This window comes from Seriola lalandi, unplaced genomic scaffold (genome assembly GCF_002814215.2).
Source record: "Seriola lalandi dorsalis isolate HSWRI2012SDOR001 ecotype SW California unplaced genomic scaffold, Sedor1 jcf7180002054554, whole genome shotgun sequence".
NCBI lineage: Eukaryota > Metazoa > Chordata > Actinopteri > Carangiformes > Carangidae > Seriola > Seriola lalandi.
This window is the reverse complement of record NW_019525107.1, coordinates 2026781-2047466: the sequence shown is the minus strand read 5'-3', so window position 1 is coordinate 2047466 and position 20686 is coordinate 2026781. Positions and strand designations below refer to the sequence as shown.

The window sequence follows — 20686 nt, the reverse complement described above, 5'->3', positions numbered from 1 at the left end:
GTATCTCTGGTAATTCCTCCCATAATGATAAAGCAACATATTTTCAAAGTTTATCAAAAATCATTATTTGCATAAGTAGAACCTTTATTCAGGACCGTGTAGAAGCTCTTTTGGCAGCAATGCCACTTGTGCAACTCTGTACAAACTTAGTGCAAGTGGACTTGTGGAACAGCAGGTTCTCCCATTCTTCCTGGAAGAGCCAGTCTGTTTGTGAATTGCCATCTTCAGGTCTCTCCATTAGGGCCTGGCATTATGACTTTAAGTCAATGTCACGATTGTTTCAAATTCTTACCTACCTAAATTGTGATTAATGAACAATTACTTTGGCTACTATCAGTCTCTCTTTTTTGAATTATGCACTCTGAAATTGTCTTTCTGTAGTGTTTGCTTTTGTCTTCTTTTTTACTCTGTGTTGTCTTGCCCAAATGACAGAGACAATATTCTTTCTATGTAGAATCTGTCAGGTTTCTTCTTCTTCTTTCAGGGCTGGGCCATTCAAGGACATTCAGAGACTTATCCTATGTCTCTTCAGCGTTGTTTTGGCTGTATGCCTTGGGTCATTATTATACTCAAATGTGAACTTGTGTGAGTTTGTATGTACTCTGGAGCAGGTTTTTCTTCATGTACTTATTATCCAGCTGATAAGCAGTATCTGATTTTCGCCAGATGTAGCTCTTGGAGTTTAAGGCCAAACATCATCAGAGAACGTTTGTCATCATGATCTCAGACTCCTTTTAAATACCTTTTCCAAAATCCAATTGCACAGTCATACGCCTTTTACTCATCAATGGCAATTTGCTTGAGGAAATATTGTTGAAAAGCAAACTCATGGTTAATGGATTCTACTTGCGCAAATGACAAGAGTAGATGCTGGATAATCCTAAGAGGAGCAAAGTCCAGGCAAAATACAGGTAAAATGATCAGGATCAGGTTCAGTCCAAAAAGACAAAACACAAAATTCACAGTGCTCGTTGTGACAGGCACTGTGAATTGGGGAACCTGTATACACAGGTGTGTGTTTTTCTGGATCATGTCCAGTCACCTGGCTTTTGCCACAGATGGTCTCCCATCAAGTCCTAAAAATAACTCCAGAATAATCAAACAGGATGCAAGTGGGCTCAATATGAAACGCCAGAGAAAGGAGTAAACAAGATCTATATTATTATAACAATATTCTGAGAATATTTATTCTCTGCAAAGGTCATGAATGTGATTGTTAGTGTTTGACTGCAGTATGTCACTATGTCATTCAGCATGATATTTTAGGAAGTCTGTATTTCCTCAGGTTTAGGTTCAGTTTATCTTGGTCATAGAAGTCAATTTGTTGTTTGTTGTTTCTTTTGCTCACTGACTGTGATCCTGTGATCTGCTGATGGGCTGTGTGTCACAATGTGAGGCAGAGGTCACAGGACAAATCACATTCACTCACTGTACTTGGAACTTTATATACACTCTCTGTTTGAATGACATCATCTTGTTTCACCAGCCAGGACATCGTGTCACCTCCGTGTGTTGCTCTGTAAACAGTATTTCATCAGTCAGATGGATTCAACAGTCTCTTTACTCAATTAGCAAAAATACATGAAGAGTTGTGTTCCACACTGTACTCTGGGCTCAGGAACAATGTATGTGTGTGTGCACACAAGGCCATGCAGTGGTCGGCTGTACACATCCCAAATGTTGCAACTTACAGGAAATGTTGCTCAGCGACAGCCAGGATGGATGACGTTTTTAAATGAGCTGGCTCAGTCTCCTTGTGACTTTCAGTGACCGTCAGGCTTTTGGTCACTGGCCTCTTGTTAACTTGCTCTCCCTTTTCCTTCCTCACCCCATGTTTTTAGGTCCTTTGCCTTCTCATTTTTGGGTTCCTAATCCATCTCTAAATGTTCCCTCCTATTTAGAATCAGTGTAACCAAGCCGTCACACAAGATAAATTATTCTTTAGAATCACTCTTATATAATATTGTCTCCATTTCTAGACAGCCCTCTCAAACATGTGGAAATAGAGGATGTATTGTCTCAGTATAAACAACATAAACATTATATTTAGTCTAGAAGAGAAAACTCTTTCTGTCATTTTCTCTCCTTTCTGTACATTGATGACTGTGCACATGTGACCTTTATCATGACTCAGTACACTCTGCTCAATCCTACACTACAGATATACAGATATACCCTTCATAACACATGCATATGGAATTCAAAACATGCTCATTGTGGTTTGGAGTCGTGTTTGTTCATCAGATACTGTAACAGTTTTACATGCTTTAGGTTTTGCACCAGGAAACCTACATATATCAAAACTGGGGATTCTTAAAAAAAAAAAAACTGCCAGAGTTTTAATTTGATTCTGCTCACTACAGTTTATGTACATGTTAAAGCGCCAGCCACCAAAAGTAGAATCAAATGGTTTTTAAAAAAGCTTAAAACACCAAACCATAACCTGTGTGTCATCATCAATACCAGCATTGATGATTAATTTATTCCCACGATGAACCTCCTACAGTTCCTGTAACTTTCTACTTAACCTTTACCCTTTTCTCTGGATGGGACTGGTTCAAAGCTGGTTGATCTAGATTGTTCTTGTCAAGTCATTGCTATCCAGAGGGAGTGTTGCACACACGCACACACACACACACACACACACACACACACACACACACACACACACACACACACACACACGCATGCACGCATGCACACACACACTCAAAGAGGCTCTTATGTGTTTGTCCAGAGGGAGGAATCTTTGTCTTCTATCAGAGTACTGTTTGTAGTTGGTAATACTGAATGCCCTGAATTCTTCTCTGCATACGAATGGCACCTTCCACATCCTTCCTGTTGCCAGCACTTTTTCATCACAGTCGACCGGTTTCCAGCCGCAGTTTGTGGCCAGTGCGGCCTGAATGTCACATGCTCAGCAGGTTGCTAGAAAGTGGTCCTTGTCTGTTGAAAGCGAGCTGTCCAGACCAGATGTTTCACAAAGTCACAGAGAGACACTCACCTTGTTAAGAGAATATACAGCTGAACTTCAAAATTCACAACAAAATTAATCACAGAAATGAATGAATGATCATTTTGCTTGGCAATAAAGATGTTGATTGTTTTTTGATTAAACAATTAATCTTCAGTCAGGCCCCAGGATTTTTGTTTTGATAATTATATTTTTATTGCACCATAACAATGCTCGACACATCCATCACAATACCAGTCACAATTGACTTGAGCTTTAAGTGAGAATATTATGATGTAGAGGGAAATCCAGGTCTAATATGTGTTACATAGAAACAACAGGAACCCACATCCAATGGGCCCTTACCCTTTTCAATTAAGTTTGTTTACTGGCTCTCATAGCTCCATAAAACTGTAATTTCCTTTTATTTTAGCACTGATCCATTCCATTGGAAAAACCTTTCAAGGAGGGTTTTCATTGATTCAGTTAAGTAGAGAAAAGAGCTTAGATCTATATCAGTCCAAGGTTCCTTCTTTATGGAGCAGCCTGCAAAACCTGGCCTGGATCTTTACAAATAGTGCCCTTCAAAGTTGTATTAATATCTTTGACTGCGCATGGCAACAGAAACTTAACTTCATCTGTCACTTAATACACAACTGTGGTCAGTTTTTTTACTGTGAGGTTGTATCTCTTTGACTTCAAATCTTTGACATTTTTCCTCTGCAGTTTCTTGTTAGCTATCAGCTGATGTATGACATGTTATGTTGTGATAAGATAATACTGGTCTGTGCATTGGCCAGTTTATAGCTCTGGCTCTAGTCTTATGATTCTTCTGTCCAATTAACAGTCCCAAACCCTAAAAGTATATAAAATGATATGCAAATCCTGACATTTTGGAATCTAGACCAAGCAAATGTTTGTCATTTTTGCTTGATAAATTGTTTAAATCCATGAATTTGTTTACCAATCACTGAAAATTGTTTGTTTGGGATGTGTTAACTTTTAGTCATTTTACCAAGTAATGAAGTAGATAAACAGATTTGTCTGTATTTGCTCACTTGGCCTGATACTATAGGCACTCAGTTTGACATAATGATTGCACACAGGATTGCAAATATTATCTCAATGTACTTTTTCAAAGTGTCCTTATTGAATTTCATTCTGTCTTCAGCCCTGTTTTGCCTAAAATTAAGAGGATGTTGGGTGTTAATCGATGTGTGTGTGTGCGCGCGCGCATGTCGTGTTCAGAGAATTTCAACATCAGGGGATTTTAGTGTTGCAGCTTGTTATGGTGCAACACTGGAGCAACTGACAAGTCAGAGCTGATGAATGGGAAGCTGCTGCTAATGATCCTTAAAACGCTCCTTTCCCCACATGTAGTATTGGGCCATTTATCAGCCACAGAGATGGACCTACAGGCCCAAACACACTCACACACATCACACACACTAATCAGCTGCTTTCCGGTAGCCGTGGCAACCAACTGCAGAATCTCCTTCCCTGTGCCCCTTTACTATTTCTCTCCCTTTCTCTCTCTTACATCCAACCTTATGCTTTCATGAGCTAATCCTTTTTTTCCCTGGCTAACAAAGAGAGAGAAAGTTAAAGAGGTAGAAAAGCAGAAAAGAAACAGAGACGAGGCCTGAAAGCTCTCCGCAGGCCGCTGCCTAGCACCTGATTTCCTCTGGGAACGGAGCAGAGATAAAGAAATAAAGGCGTGACCGTGTGAAAGGGAAAGGAAGAGAGCAGATAAAGACCGGGTTTACCTGCCAGGTGGGACTATGGGAGATTGAGCATATCAAACCGACAGTGCTGCCTTGACATGTGCACAGTGAGCTGACTGGTAATGCTGCTAAAGAAATAAAGCAGGGGCCCCGCGCGTAATTTCATTTTATTCTGTAAAATCAAGTTTTTAAAAAAATATGTATTTTCTGATTTCCTGATTCTTAAGTTAAGAAATGGAGATGGTAAGCAGAGAGGTAACAGAAGAGTGATCTCTTTTCATTCATAGTTTGAAACGTGTATCCATATGCAAAGATGTGAACAGGAACAGTAGTAGATATCTGCAGGCACTGACAGTGATGTGACAGATGATTTATATTTAAATTCAAATAATAGTATGACATCCTGGTACCAATGATGGCATCACCAAAGGAATGGCTAGCTTGCAGTGTAGTGTGATTCATCCATTTAAATATGTCAAATAAACAACCAATAGTTAAGAAACTGCTTCGATTGTTTTTGGATGGTAGGTGACGTGCAATCTCTGAGCTGTTCACTCTATTATTGTGTGTTATTGTGTGATAGAAAACAGGGTTTGGGCAAGTGTCCAGGAGTGTCATAGACTGTTAGAGATCGCTTACTGCAGGTTTGACGTCTTTGCATTTATTCTGCTGCAATAACGGATCAGAGAGAGCTAACAGACTAGGAGACGTGTGTGTGTGTGTGTGTGTGTGTGTGTGTGTGTGTGTGTGTGTGTGTGTGTGTGTGTGTGTGTGTCTTTTTGCGTGAGTGTGTCCTTGTTTGTGTGCAACATCTCATTTGAATCACTGACGACCCACCTGTCACCAAAACTAAGAGTATGTAAAGGCATGGCTCCGGAAACAAAAGATCAGAGCTAAAGATCATCTATACCTCTTTTCATGCTTTCAAAGGCTGTAAACTCGTCACCTGTGTGATGAACAAGGCCAACACAGGTAACTCCTGTGTGATCCAAAGATAGATATCACCAGAAAGTAAAGTTTCTGATGCTGCTTGTTAACTGTCATTTTGACAGTGCAATATTTGGCATACAAACTGGTATTTTATTTGGGAATAATACTGTAGCATTGTAGTTCAGACATATTTTAAAAATTGAAAAAGGATGGAAAACTTCTATAAAAAACGATGTTTTATACATAAAAGGTTCATTACAATTGCTAACTAATATCCTATACCATATGTTAGATGCTGCAGCCTTTATTTATGCAAGATAATTGTTTTCAAATTTGACTTGTTTTGCTTGGAAGATGATGGATCTCGGGACTATTTTCAGTTTTCAAAAGCAGTCTCTATTATGGATAAGTCTGGTGATATTCTATATGTTTCTTATGAGCAGCAAATCCTAACTAAAACCAGCAATGACTAACCTACTAACCAATAAGTGTATAAAAGCCTGTTATATCTTCACCTGGGCCATAGAGCTTCATTGTTGTTCAAAAACAATTAATGTGCCTCACTGTTGAACTGGCAGACATGTTCCTTCATTACTATGAACATGGCCACTGTAGATGGTCAGCTTTTCTAGAACATTATTAAGACTTTTTTTTTTTTTTTAAAGAAAAAAAAGAATCCATATTTGTGATCTGTTTTTAAAGATTTATATTATTAGCACTGTTGGTTTTTATTTTTTTGTTTTTTGACAATAACAAAAACACAGAATGCCACCAACCTCATCATTCAAGCCATTCTGCCCCCTTTGGTCTATGTGGATTCTTCCAGTCACATTAAATGAGCCAGCGCAGACTCTGCTTTAGTCAGTGCAAGTGATTTATGCCCTAACAGGGACATCTGTGGGGATTCTGGTGGAGGTTTTAACCACAGTTCTTTTGGTAAAATATCTATGTTTGAATATTGCTAAGAAGAGTCATGGTCTTACTCATACAAGTAAGTGCAGATGTTAGCTGTTGAGCTAAATCTAAGCAAATCTAGACAAGACTTCTGTTAATAAATAAAGCATATGAATATAAATAGATACCCGAACAAGTAATGTTTAGCTGTCGAGCATTTGAAGGAGCGCTCCTTTACATCACATGACACTATCACATAATCAATAGACACATTGCTTCATGATATCTTTCCTGCCCTCCATAGTAACATGTCTTGACATGTCCATTTTACAGGTGTCAGTCACCATCACAAGGTGCTGTAGTTTTGTTCTCTACACCCTCATTCCTCACATTGTTCTAGGCAGCGGTCACACAGCTCTTAAGAAACACTTAAGGGGCAGCAGTAAAACACTGACTCGTATTACATGATGTACAGTACGGTGTAATCACACTACGTCATTATTTACTTTAGTTCCATTTATCAATCCCCTGTGCATAATTCAAGCTGCTTTACTTTATTGCTGCTCAGTAATCAAGACACTTAAAAGCAACTTTCCTCCAGTACTGCTTTCAACCCAGCCTCTTGTTGCACACACTCCTGTGTGTGTGTCCATCCATGTTATCATCTGTGTCTTAAGTTGCATCAATAGCCTTTTCTAAAAATGGCCAAGAGGAAGTCGGTAAAACTGAAGACAAATATTTAATCCTCTTGGCAGCTTCCTCACACACAGACAGTAAAGAGTCTCTTTGATTCCTCACAATCATTAACAAGGCCTTGGTAAAGAGAGTCAGTATTTGAGGCCAACCTGTTCTAGCCTTGACTGAACTTTGTATGACAAGAAGCCAGGCCTCCAGTGAAGCCTCCAGACCTGCTTCTGTGTGCACGAAGCTACATATTTACACATTCCTTAGATGCTACTCATTGACCGGGGCTACTGATCTCAACTCAAGTGTAAAAGCCTCTCAAGGATGTTTTGATTAGTGTTTTACAGTATAAGTATTCATGTGTGTATTTAATAGAGTGAAACCATGAATGAAAGACTCTACTGTGAGACCAGCTTGGCTCTCTGAACCCACAACCTGCCCTAGAGATCCAAAGATTTAGACGGAGGTCTCAACAAATGTTTTGGTTGCATTTATGGGAAAAACCTCGTTATCACCTTCTGAATTTTGAAACAAACCAAAACAGTGTACAGATGGTTCATCATGATGAAGGATGTCAGCAAGTGCTTTTTAATGGGCTTTTAAACCAATAAATAAGATGCACCAGGCTTACACACACACACACACACACACACACACACACACACACACACACACAAACATATAAATAGCTTAGGAGAAAATCTGACGGAAATGTATTTATTACAATAAATGGTGCTATAAATAAGTTCTTGTGATGACACATGCATAGGGCTGCCATCAGTTTATGGTTAAGGTCGGAGCATGAATGAGGTCACCACCGCACCATCTCCACCATCTCTAATCTTCCACTTGCACATTCACACTCTGCATGTTCTTAGAAACACTAGCCACAAAGTTAAGATTTGTTTCCTTAGAACCCCTGCGTAGCATCATATTTCTGCAGAAATGCACCAACATCCGTCTCATACTTAAATTATTTACAAGTAATCCTGTTATTATGTGTGTGTCATTGTTGGCCTATTTCCTGAGAGCTCAGGGACCAGTCAGTTGCATTGTTTTAGTCTTTAATGGTCCATTTGTGGTGATGATGTCACATATCAAGCAGGAAGAGATGCGGGGGCGTGAAGGAAACTGAACTCCACACCTCTGTTATCAAACCAAAATCAGAATGACCTAAAGCTCCTGGAATGACTTAGGAATGAAAGTCACCACCCTTCTCTGTGAACCACCTCTGATTTATGACTGTCACTTCTTCATATTGTTTCACTCACGTGTCCATTTGGCTCCAACTAGTAACTGCTCACTGGCTGGTTCCCTTCAACAACTCCTGGGTTTGTGAGAGCCCTGAAACTTGAACATGCCCAGTGAGTGTGACTGTGGTCTAAACGTAGCTGAATGTGGCATGTAAGGCATTTCTATCTCTGGATGAAAGCTGAGGTTCTGCACTTTATTTATCGGTTGCCATGGGGAATCCTGTTGTTGGAGCTTGTTTTCACCTACCACGCAGATTGCTTACTCAGTGTTAAGTTAAGTTTAGTCAGCTGAGTTTGTTAAACTTTCTGGAACAGCCCCCATGTTCCTGTAACTCCTTTTGATACAGCTATGATGATATCCACTGCTTTGTTTCTCTGTTTCCAGCAATAGCCCCTAACCCAACCCCACCCCTGCATTCTTTCTGTGTCTCAGTCATTCCTGCTTAGTCCTTTCACTTTCTTGTTCCCGTCCTCTTTCTCAGCAGTAACGACCCACAGTAGACCTCTTGTCCTGCCTGTATAATGACCGAATCAGACATCTTAATTAGTCATGTGACCTTCATTCAGTATAAGCTGCATGAGTGAGCTGAGTGAAGCTCTGACACTATAAAAGTAGAAACAACATGAACATCATCAGTAGTGACTCAGTGGACTGTGTCCACCTCAGCTGATCTGCTGTTGTGTTTGTACATGAGATCTGAGCCTGGCTGCCGCCTCCCTGTGGCCATAGATCAGAACTGCAGGCTCTGTAGCTCATTTCCAGGAAATGATTTCAGTGGGCGGCAATGTAGGCTTGGCAGAGTGAAGACAACGGTGGGAGAGAATGTCAGCAACAACAGTGTTTCAGCAGGGATCTGCTGCAGAACTGATAGGATGCAGGCAAGAGGAGGGGAGGTTTGGTGGAACATTTTTAAAGTGAGAGCTGCTGTGACCGGCTGCTGATTAAGGGTTTAATGATGTGGGTTTTTTCCTTTTTAATCAATGAGATCTTGTTGTTGGTGTGAGCAGCTTCAATGAAGGTGGCTTTTGGGGCTTTTTTTCTGCTTGTGATGGTGCCTTACCTGTGTGATTGGTGTGCTGCATGGAACTTTCCACACATGAACATGTCTGTTGTGACAGTCATAAGAATACCCAGATGTGGGTGTCTCAGCAGCTGTCTGCTTGTTTGAGGCCTGGAGACCTTTACAGAGGGGAATCTACCTGACTCTCTAAACCTGTCTGTGGCTTTCTTTTCTTTCTTTTTTCTTTCTAAAGGGTTGTTTTGGGAAGTGTATATGTGTGTGGGTTTTTTTATATTTGAATATATCTCATATAGTCAGCAGGAAATACCCTGGTGTTAACCCTTTCTTTTTTCCATGTCTTCCAGGAGCGATTTGCTGAAATCTTTGGGCAGGACGCAGCAGCAGACAGCAGGAGGTCTCAGGAGAGTTTTAAGAAGTGGCTGCTGGCGGGGATGACCCTGGTGACCGGGGTTGTGGTGGGCTCACTGATCGCCCAAAAGCGCCTGTGAGAGGAGATAGACGAAAACCCTCTTAACGCTCGTCTCCCACGTCCCTCTCCACCTGCCTCCTTCAACACCCTCAGCTTACACACCGCGAAAGTTAAAATGAAGGTCCTGTTTGTCTCCTCAGAACTGCTGATGATGTTTACTTTACTTTTCCCCCCGGACTGAGAATCCTCACATTGTTGGACTTTGAGAAAAAGACAGAGAAGAGGAGGAGTTACAATTATTCATGTTTCCACCTTACGCCCACCCTGGTGAAAAATGCATGGTTATACAGAGACAGGCATATTATTCTTTAATTCATTAAATCACCGTTCTTTCTGTTCCCTTTCTCCACTTGTTCCTGTATGATTTTTTTTTTTCTTTTTGTATGTGTGTTTTAGTTTTAACAAATTTTTGTTTCCCATTTTCATCCTCAAAAGAGGCAAAAAGATTCCAGTCTCCACAGTTAACCCAGACCTGTCTGATATAAAGAGCCAGCCTGAGCTGCTCTACATGTCTCGTCTTGAAGCTTGTTTTGTTGCACGTCCCCACACACAGCTCGACAATAGCTTTGTATGTGCCATATGGAGAGTAAAAGCAGGGACGGATGTAGCACCTGCCCCTGAACAGCTTCTGTAGTTCCCATTCCCTGCCAGCCGCCCTGATCACCAACACATACAGTGTAACATCATAATCCATGACTGCATACACGGATTCTTTTGTCTTGCTCTGTGCTCATGCTTCTAGGTTTTGTATGAATGATACATGAAAAGGAGTCAAACAGACTTTAGTTAACAGAACATGGGAGTCTTCAACTAAAAACCTTGTGGGAAACTAAATCCTCTGCTTGTTTGTGTTTGTTGGTGCGTTTGGTTTTTGGATTTGTGAAACATTGAAACCCCACTGCTCCCGCTGATCTGTGCTTCATGGTCACACTTGGCCTTGATCTGATCCTGATTGTGTTTAGTCAGCCTGCTGACTGCCAGATCACCGTGTGTGTGGCAACTCCTCAGAATCAGTGTGACTGCATTTCAGACGAGCAGCGTGCCGTGGCTCAGACCTTCCGTGTTTACTTCACAGTAGCTAAAGAATGCAGCGAATACTGTAGCAACACACACACACACACACACACAACAGATGAGAGCGGCACCGGTCACAGCGACACTCAGACGACTCGGAAAGATCTTTCAACAGCATGAAAGACTCTTTCATCTCGACAGTCTTCAGGGTTGATACTTGGATATTTGAATATTTGGATGTTAAGCTGTCATTTTGGTTACACTTTACTTTAACCCCTTCCCCTCCATTTAGTTTTTATAAACAACATAAAAACAAGCAATAAATGGTTTATAATACACTATAAATGTAATTGTGAGCAGCTATAAGGTTTTACTAATGTATGTGTTGACAATTACGGCGTCTGTGAAGCATCCATAACTAGTGCGTTAACAGTTAATGAATGATTGACAATATAACGCAGCTTCAGTTTAATGTTCTCTATGATTGAACACCAACTGTGTGTTATCAGAAGTTTTACAATTCACTCTTAGGCGGGAAAAAAACAGATAGTGATAAATTATAGTGATAATTTTTTTTCCTTAATGTGACCAAGATACAAACAAGTGGCGAAATTAGACAAAAAAATATAAAAATAAAAAAAACTTGTCAGTGCTCTCTGGTGACACTGTCCAACTCAAGAACCAGTCAGTTTTACATTCCTGCTCCTTGTTGTCACTTACCAGCGAACATACACATTGTCAATCAATTATTCTCTGTTCATACTCCAGTTATGGAAGTTTCACAGGAGCCAACTGATGAAACGTTAATTAACACTTAAAATGTCTGTCTGGTTACAACCACTTGATGGAGGAAATAACTGATAATTAGAAAGCAAAAATGACAACAGTTAGTTAATGATTCTCAAATGTTAAACTTACCCCTTCTGTCTATATACAATAAAAAAAAAAAGATAATAATGATAAAATGAATTTCTTTGGGTTTTGGATTATTGACAGACAATTTTCAGTTGCATTTTATAGAATAAACGATGAATCAAGTCATCAAGAAAATACCCATTAGTTGCTGCCATAGTTGTTTATATACACTGCTCAGTATGGTGGTGGGGGGTTTAAGTAAAGTATCAGTCATTTTAAGTTTCCTAATCATGTGCTGCACTGATCAAACAGAAAACTATTTTTGCTGTTTTTTTTCCACCGTGTGCTAATTCACTAATCATTTCCATTAGTCAGATCCTACAGTCAGAGTTATGTTTCATGTTAACGTCACAGTAAACATCAGTTTATGTAGCAAACTGCAGCAGCAGCTGCCTGTGAGGAGACAATGCAGTTCTGCTTCAGAGGTTATTTGGTTTGAATTTGATGACAAATGTGTCAGAACGTGTCTGTTCACCATCTTAAACAAATCAGCAACTGTCTGTGGCGGCAGATGCGTAAAACTAGACACCCGAACCTTCATATCTCATCTCACACACACTCACTCCTAGTTATCCACGCGTTACTTTCACAGTCCAGCCCCTCCACTTCCCCACCTCGTCCTCCCCAGACACCTCAAATCTGTCAAATCTCCATCCGTCTCTCCTCCTCTCTCCCTCTCCATCCAGCTCCACCTCTTCCTCTGCGGTCCCCCGGCTGTCACTGCACCTAGTCACGTGTGTCAGTCATAGCTGGCCCACCTGCTGCTTCACATAAACACACCTCGGCACGCACAGACACGCTTGTAACACACACACACACACACACACACACACAACCGCCAGTCAGATGTAGTCCACAAGAGACAGGGAGAAGGAGACCTCGTCTTTGTTTCTCAACATCTTTCAATCTTTAATTTAAAGCTGGAGTCGGAGGAGTGTTTGTCGCCAGGCGTTTCACGCATCAACAACTGGCAGCTCGATTAATTTACTGGGAAGGGAGGGAAAAGAGGGGTGGTGGTGGGGGATGTACCCCTCCCCATTCCCAGCATCTTCCAACTGCTTCAAATTTGATCTTATTTCAAATCCAATCTGCAGCTCACAACAATATGTCCCGGTGTGCTAAAGCAGAACAATATAAAGCACAATACAGCTTCAGTGCAGGACCGACAGGCGCCATCTGAAGCTCATCAAACAAGAGTTCAGCACTAGATTCAACCGTGTGGAGCCACACAGAGAAAACATTAAAGGAGGGGAGTGTAAAGAAAATATCTGGAAACATCCATCACTACACTGTCAGTGCAGCTGTGCCTCCATCTTCAAAGCAGGAGTCATCTCTCATCTCTCATGTTCACGTTTGCTCTTTTCCATCTTTACAGAATCATGTACATCTACCAACCGATGTTTCACCAAAATAAAATGACAAAAAAAACCTGATGAGTATCCCCCTCTAAATGCTTGTGTCCTGAGCATCTTATTAGCCAAGGTCTGCTCTCATACATTCCAGTACAGTATATATATATTTTTCTAGTGTGTGCCCCACCAAGAAGCTGCTCGTAGGCTTTTCTCTGCGGTCCAGGCCCTCACTTAAACAAATCCCCTTCTTACATATTATGTGTGTGTGTGTGTCTGTGTGTGTGTATGTGTGTGTGTCTGTGTGTTTGTGTGTGTGTGTGTGTGTCTGTGTGTGTGTGTGTGTGTGTGTGCATGCGTGTGAGTTTTTGTTCCTGAAGGAGGCACAAATGAAGGAAGCGTGACAGCATTGGCACGACCCTATATATATATATATACTTATATATATATATATGCTAGTTATTTAAACTAATTAGAATAGTACGTTAGCTTAGTAACATATTTAAGAAAAACAGAACTGATGGCTTTTAAACATTATTTATATTTGGTGTAAAAAGCATATTTGGCCTTAAAACTAAAAACCATCTTTCTATTGGTGTGCATTGTCATTCATTGTGCTTTTATTTTGTAGGACTGTTGGACTGCTACTAGACGAGAAAATGCAAAAACAAAGCAAGAGGATATTTTCAAAAGAGGAAAGTTGGGTCTCTGGTGCATTTTTGTTGGTCATAAGAGTCTAGAACAACCATGTCCAATGGTCTGTTTGTATGTCTTAGAATGGCATTGTAAGAATTTTTAAGTTCGTTTAAACCTAATAAAGCCGATGTTGGAGGACGTGTTGAGTCTGTCTCGTCTTTTCCAGAGTCTTGAACAATGGGTCAGACGGTCAGAGAAGTTCTTGCAGTTCATCCTAAAGAGGAATTCATTAACATACCAGCTTTAGTGACAATCCAGACGATGTGATGTCGAGACGTTTCACTCAAAACCACAAATGTGAAACTCATGGTTGCTCTATAATAAAAGTCAGATGATCCTTAGGACTCTGAGCATCAACGTGTGTACAGATTTCATGACAGTCAATCAAACACAACACAAAAACAAAAACACAATAAAAGACTGGCACAGAGACACAAGCAAAACTTTATTATCATACGGCTACACCTGGACGGGCACAGTTATCACCCTGACAGAAGGTCGCAGCGGCTGGAGGCAGAGGCGGCTGACTGAGGGCCAGAGGTGGCACAGTAAAGTAAAATTACCCCAGAGATGCCGACAGTGGATAAGCTCCGTCTTTCTAGTGGTTTTAACATTTATAATGCAACATTCAAATTCAGTTTTAGCTCAGCAGCAGCTTCGCAGAGCAGAACAAAGCCGTGCTCCGGAGTGACGGGTCCGAACTGTGAGCCACCTCAGCCGCAGTCCAACCTGTCTCTTTACTTCCACTGTTTCTTCTCATAGTCCCACTTGGCGGCGAAGCCCTCGACGGGGTTCACCCTCATGTCCAACATCCGCTTTAACTGTTTGGCCTGCCACTCCTCGTCAAAGGTCCTGGGGGTTTTAGGGTAGACTGGAACAGAGAGATACACAGCGCATCATTTAACACTGTAATGGAGTCAATATGAATATAAAAACACGTCTGTACATGAACATGAAGAGCTGCTACTCGTGACACTAATAAAGGGTTTAGATGAGTCAGTTGCAGCCCTGCTCTTGTGCATGCACTATACTTAAAAGGAGCAGAGCCATCATTAATGTTATTAGATACTTCTGTGCTTTTTCTGCACTGACAGGTCAAAATATCTGCCGCGAAACAGGTCTGCACCACGTAAAAACCCCTGCGGCAACAAGTGTGTGATGTTGAGGCAAACTTGCAGGCAGATTTATTACCGTAGACTTTCTGCCACCAGACCACCAGGCCAGTGAAGCCCAGAAAGATGAAGATGCCCCCCAGGACGGTCTTCCACTCCGCTGATGGCTTCTTTATCTCTGGGAAGGTATGACGAAACGCCAGCCGATACACTGCAGGCGGAGAGGCAGAGGTCAAGAGGTCAAGAGGAGACATTAAATACATTAACCCTCTCCTCTCTCTGTGACTGTGATTCCCAGACTGAACACTGAGTGAAACCAGAGTCAGTGAGTAGGTTTGAGTAGTTTGGGGCGTCCAGTGGCTGATCATTCTCTATACCCACATTTGGATTTAACACTCTCTATCTCTCCACGTGTGTCCTGTCTGAATCTCTACTGTCTCCATCGAATGAAAAAAATAATAATCAAAAAATAATCTATTAGTATTCCAACTTACAGAACTTACAAAACACCAAGCAAAGACAGAATATTACCTATTAGTGAAAGAAGTATTTAAATTGTTTACTAAAGTCAAAAACAATAGAACAGTGTAAAAGTACAAGTACATTAATTTTTTGGGGGTATTGATCAAAATGTATTTTAAGTTGTTGTTCTGCAGTAAAATCTCTCCTGTGACTGATGTATAATAACATTTGACATAATTAAATTGCTACTGATGCAACAGTGCAAATTTAAATAAATTACTTTTCACTACTGACTTTCCTTTGCTTATAAATGTAAACTTTAAACTGTGGATTTCCACACTCTGTGTATTGTGTGTGTTTGTGTTGCCTACAGGCGAGCTGCTCCTCTTTGGACAGCTGGCCCCAGGGTCCTTTCTCCTTCTGTTTCAGGCTCTTCTCAGCAGCACTGTGCGCCTCTTTGTAGGGTCTGTCAGGCAGAGGGAGGTCCACACGGTCCCAGTACATCGGGCGAGACATGTCCGTAGTCTCTGCCACGTCTGGAGGGACAGAGTCACCTTTTTTTAAATACTGCAACAAAATCCAGGCAAGAGACATTTTTGAAACCCAGAATTAGGGAATTCTACTTGACGAAACACAAAAGCCCAAAAGACAATCTGTATACATGGATGTGAAGTCATGGTGGTACAGCAGCGCCATCTGCTGGTCGGACAGACAGAGGCACATTATCAGACCTCATGCATAAAACTAAAATACTGAGAACTTTTATTTCAGTTAAACTAGTTGATTTAAATCTGGTTTCATACAGATTAATTTAGGCTGTTAGTCTTAACCTTTGCTGTTATGTCCAGGTAGGCTACCTGTCAGTTTCAGCAAACATCCACATTAACAATCTCCAGGTAGCTTTCTGAAAAATATGTGCAGGTGTGACACTGAAATCTTTGACCTATTTACAGTTTTTTCATACTTTTCACAGACTTGATAGTAGCTGTCATCAATAATGGTACTTCCCTGGACTTTAGGCAGGGTCACAAATTTGGATAGTTGTGATTTCAGTGTATCAGTATTTACTCAGGTAATTTAAAGCATAATTTTGAGGTACTTTAGTTGAGCATTTCATTTTTCTGCTACTTTATACTTCACTTTCACCACATTTGAGAGGGAAATATTATTAATTTCTTAGTGCATTCATTTCTAACTTCAGTTACTTTGTAGTTTCTGATTATTACTGCAAAAATGATAAACAAATAAATTATAAAGCATTATTGGAGATGAACACCTGTTGGTCTACACTTGGACAGCAACCAGCTGCAGTGACCTCTGACCCGGTTATGTAAACAGAGCTAAAAGAAAACTTCCCGCCCCCTGAATCTGCCTCAGTTCATCCAGAAAACAGTGACATTTCTTCACGAGGAGCTTCCCCTCTTTTACCTCACAGGCACTAAGTTACATGGCGGATGTGGAAAAACACTAATCATACCGTGACCGTGGCTCGACATCCTCGCGCTGCTGGTGGACAAGGCCGCCGTCGCGCGCTTGACCAGTAGGCTTCCTACGCGCCCTGCAGACAGGTGGAGCATCTGAAAACACACAGGTAAACAGTTTATCACAGATTTGAACAGCAACCTTTGTTAATTATTCTCCACATACCCGCGTTAGAATAATCTTCTTACAAGTGGCTAATTATTGAGTTTAATAAACTAAGTTACTTCTTTCAGGTCCCTGAGCTGGGAGGGACAAAATAATCACTTAGCGATATATACAGTAGCGATATAAAGATGTGATCTACTTTTAGATTCGGGTGACTGAATTAGATTTAGAAGTTTTCAATGAGCATAAAAATACATATTTTTAGACAAATGAACCTTTCTGTGAAATATTTTTATATAAAATGTGTTCAGTGAAACTACATTAGGCAGTGAAACAAAACTAAAGTTCATTTCAAAATAGATTTAGATTTAGATACCTGTTTTAAAAGCAAATGTCCCAACAGTGCAAATGAACGTGGAAGAGCTGAATTTCAGTATATTTAGTCTATACTGTCACTTTTTTTTTGTTATATACTTATATATAGTATATAGCTAAATGTTTACATCCAATATTATTTTGTTACAAAGTAAGTTGCATTGTTAAACAGGACAAAAGCACCTGGATGCGCGACATGACGCACAGAAGAGCATTTAAAGGGCAGCTGTAACTACAACCAGCAGTTCAGTGAAAGGCATGAAAGATATTTCGGTTCTGTAAGAGCTATTGTAAACACACAAATATGCACAGATCCATTTATGTAAAATAAACTCTTAATATCCATGATCCATCATGTTTGTGCTTTATAAAGGTGGTTTGGATGAAAGCCAGTGGAGAGTTCACAGTGCTGTTTACCAGGGAATTTTTGCAGTGATGCGGAGAGATTCTCTGTCTGATTATATTAGCATTAGCTTTAGCATTATATTAAATTATATTAAATTAAAAACTAATTGCAAAAGCAAAATGTGCGTCCTTGATGTCGGTGCCAGATGAATTTGAGGGTCAGCGATACACAACAGATCGCATCATGTGGACAACAGTGCATTGACCTTTAACTGAATTTTGAAAATGGTTCATGTTCACAGTCTGTGATTTAAGTTTGTCATTGATGAGGAAAATTGTTTAAATTATGCTTGAAGATTTAATATCTCTCACATTGCTTGTGTCCTTTCACCTGACTTTCTGTGGATTATTACACACACACACACACACACACACACACGCACACACGCACAGAAGCACACAGCGAGTGAAAATGGCGGATATTGGCAGGTAGTCAATTTAAGAGTCCATGCTGACCTTCTGAGAGGGACAGAAGTGAGGGGAAAGATTTGACCTGTTTACTGAAACATAATTAATGAAAAACAAGTCTCATTTTGTTACATACAGTCTTTTTATCTGAACACTGTTTATTACATGAGAAAAGGAACTGGAGGGAGCAATGGTTGCGTCCAGTAACAGATATCATTCAGCCTTCAAGTTTACTTTTTCATATAAGTGTTTTATTCCTGCAGAGACAAAACATGCACAGAATTCTTACGGAGAAATGTTTTAACCACTAGTTAATGTTTTTAATGTGGTTTAAATACAGCACCATCATGTTTTACATACTTCATTGTGTCTAGAGAACATTTTTCAGCTTCCTGTATCAACACAGCTGCTGCACATTTAAGCGTTTCATGAAATCTTTCAGCTCGATCTGTGTCACAGTTTCTATCTTTTCTGCACGTCCGCCACTCTCCCTAGCTGTGTGGGGTTAGGAAGGAGGGAGGGGGGTCTGTCCCACTGTCATCTCCTCCAGTGCTACCTATTATAGTCTTGTTTATTTGATCCAGCATAGGCAGATACTCACGGTAGTTGTTAGGGGAGTGCAACTGAAGTATCAGAAACTGCAACAGCAAAAGACCAAATCCTGAGAGAAAAGGGCTGTACAGGCCTTCTTTCCCGTTTTCGTCTCTGCTCTTATCACCACATAAGAGTAAGCAGGAATCAACTGGTGGGCGGGCAAGAGAGCCTTGATGGGAGGAAGAGAGAGAGCAAGGGAGAGGGAGGGAGCTTAGAAAGGAGAGAGACCAAACCAGTGCAAGTAAACAATCTAGGAAAGCATGTGATAGGACTGGCAGAGGCAGAAAGAGAGAGTGGGTTGAGTTTAGTTTGCAGATCACAAACTCAACACAAGGATACTCTCTCTTCTCACTCTCTTCACAGCTCTTTTTCGCACAAGACGATGGGGTCGCTTTAGGTGAGGTTGCTTTAGGACACAGACGGGACTATTTTTTACAGCAGGCAGGAAGTGGGGCGGTGGGCGCATAGTGAACAAGGGTTGTGGAAGTTGAAGAGTAAAGACAGACAGACGGACACAAGAGATAAGTTGCCACGTTTTACACTAACTAATGCCTCCATGAGTGCAGGTTGGCGCCGGGTCACCATTATCCCACAGTTGTTTGGCAGTGCGCCCGGCGGCTGACTGACTGACTGACTGTGGGTGGGTCTGTGGCGCACAAGGCAGCCAACGGTCACCAGCAGCACAGCAGAGGCAGGAGGAGAAGGGGAGGAGAGTCCCATGGGTCAGATAAGGACAGACTTGTTCACAGTAACCCCACACTGCTTCGCTGTGTGCGCCGCACAGAGCACTCGAATTTGAATGCAACTTAGGTAGTATTAAAATGTGCAATAAATACTGTTACAGTAATTATATAGAGAGGAAACACACACAAACACACACATATATATATATATATATATATATATAATAGTAATTATTTAGCTTGAAATCTTGTTTAAACTTAACTTGTTGTTTAAAGTAACTCTGTAGCATAACTCAGACTCAAATAAACCTTTAGTAAATGTTCTTTGATGCTTTATTGTATTGTTTTTGTGAGTTTAATAGTTATTAATAGGACTTTTAATGCTGTATGGGATCCAGCTTTGGATAAATCAGGACAGGATCAGACCAGAGACAGACCTCTGACGCCCAGAAGTCATGGGCTTGCGACGCAGGACTTGTGGCGCCAGGTTAACAAGTCCTTGAGATTTTTCCTTCTTCTCCTCGAGGTAAAAGATCTTTCCTAGAATCAGCAACCTGTTTTCCTCCCCCCTTTCCTTGCTGCACGTACAGTAACTCACTGCAGCCATAGACATCTTTCTCACCGCCTCTCTCAGCAAACTCTTCTCTTGTGCACCTATGTGTTGATCAAGCACCACCCCGCTCTAGACCAACGTCACCTACTGTCCATGATATCCCATCTATAAGAACTCAGCAGGGGGAGAAGATTACCGATCACAAAGAGATAAATGAAAGATTCATATCCTTTTAACCTGTTACTCTTAAGAACTTAAAGATGCAGTCCTTGACATGCAGAGAGGGAAGGCGCCTTGATGGGACTGCATTCCCCCAGAGCTCTATTTGCTTTCTGTCATTCAGTATTCAATAGAGCAGAGTGTATTTTCCAGGGATGTCAACACGGCACTTATGTGTTTACTTCTAAAGAAGGAGACTTCTCGATGTCGATCGTAAAATCTACACCATGGTCCTGGCTCGCCAACTATAACACTGTGTGACATCTCTGGTTCATTGGGACCAAACGGGTTTCATAAGAGGTCGTCTAGCCACTGACAATCCCAGACTTTTACTGCACATAATTGCTGCTAGCAAAGATGATAAAACACCAGCAGCTGTCATATC

General features: G+C 40.9%; 2 protein-coding genes across 4 annotated transcripts in view; one reads left to right on the top strand and one right to left on the bottom strand.

Moving 5' to 3' along the window:
* The window catches only part of bcl2l1 (BCL2 like 1), a 30738-nt gene extending 16697 nt beyond the window's left edge, over positions 1–14041 (top strand). For all 3 annotated transcript variants that reach the window (XM_023415609.2, XM_023415611.2, XM_023415612.2), the window contains exon 3: positions 9805–14041. In XM_023415609.2, the coding sequence (XP_023271377.1) occupies positions 9805–9948 (144 nt within the window). In that variant the 3' untranslated portion in view covers positions 9949–14041. The remainder of the gene's footprint in view (positions 1–9804) is intronic.
* A 288-nt stretch (positions 14042–14329) lies between these two features.
* cox4i2 (cytochrome c oxidase subunit 4I2) lies at positions 14330–19017 on the bottom strand. The gene is made up of 5 exons (XM_023415613.2): positions 18854–19017; positions 16955–17054; positions 15849–16013; positions 15095–15226; positions 14330–14774 (listed from the first exon to the last, which is right to left on the bottom strand). Exons 2-5 carry the CDS (start codon positions 17052–17054, stop codon positions 14641–14643), a joined length of 531 nt encoding a protein of 176 aa, XP_023271381.1. The 5' UTR covers positions 18854–19017; the 3' UTR covers positions 14330–14640.
* Between the last annotated feature and the right edge of the window lie 1669 nt (positions 19018–20686).

What these genes read in the sequence shown, in the direction of transcription:
- cox4i2 (XM_023415613.2), bottom strand. Translation starts at nt 17,054, where the DNA reads ATGCTCCACCTGTCTGCAGGGCGCGTAGGAAGCCTACTGGTCAAGCGC. An exon ending in GATGTCGAGCCACGGTCACG is followed by an intron (nt 16,014 to 16,954) that starts GTATGATTAGTG and finishes CTGTCCCTCCAG; the next exon opens with ACGTGGCAGAGACTACGGAC. An exon ending in CTGGTGGCAGAAAGTCTACG is followed by an intron (nt 14,775 to 15,094) that starts GTAATAAATCTG and finishes TCTCTGTTCCAG; the next exon opens with TCTACCCTAAAACCCCCAGG.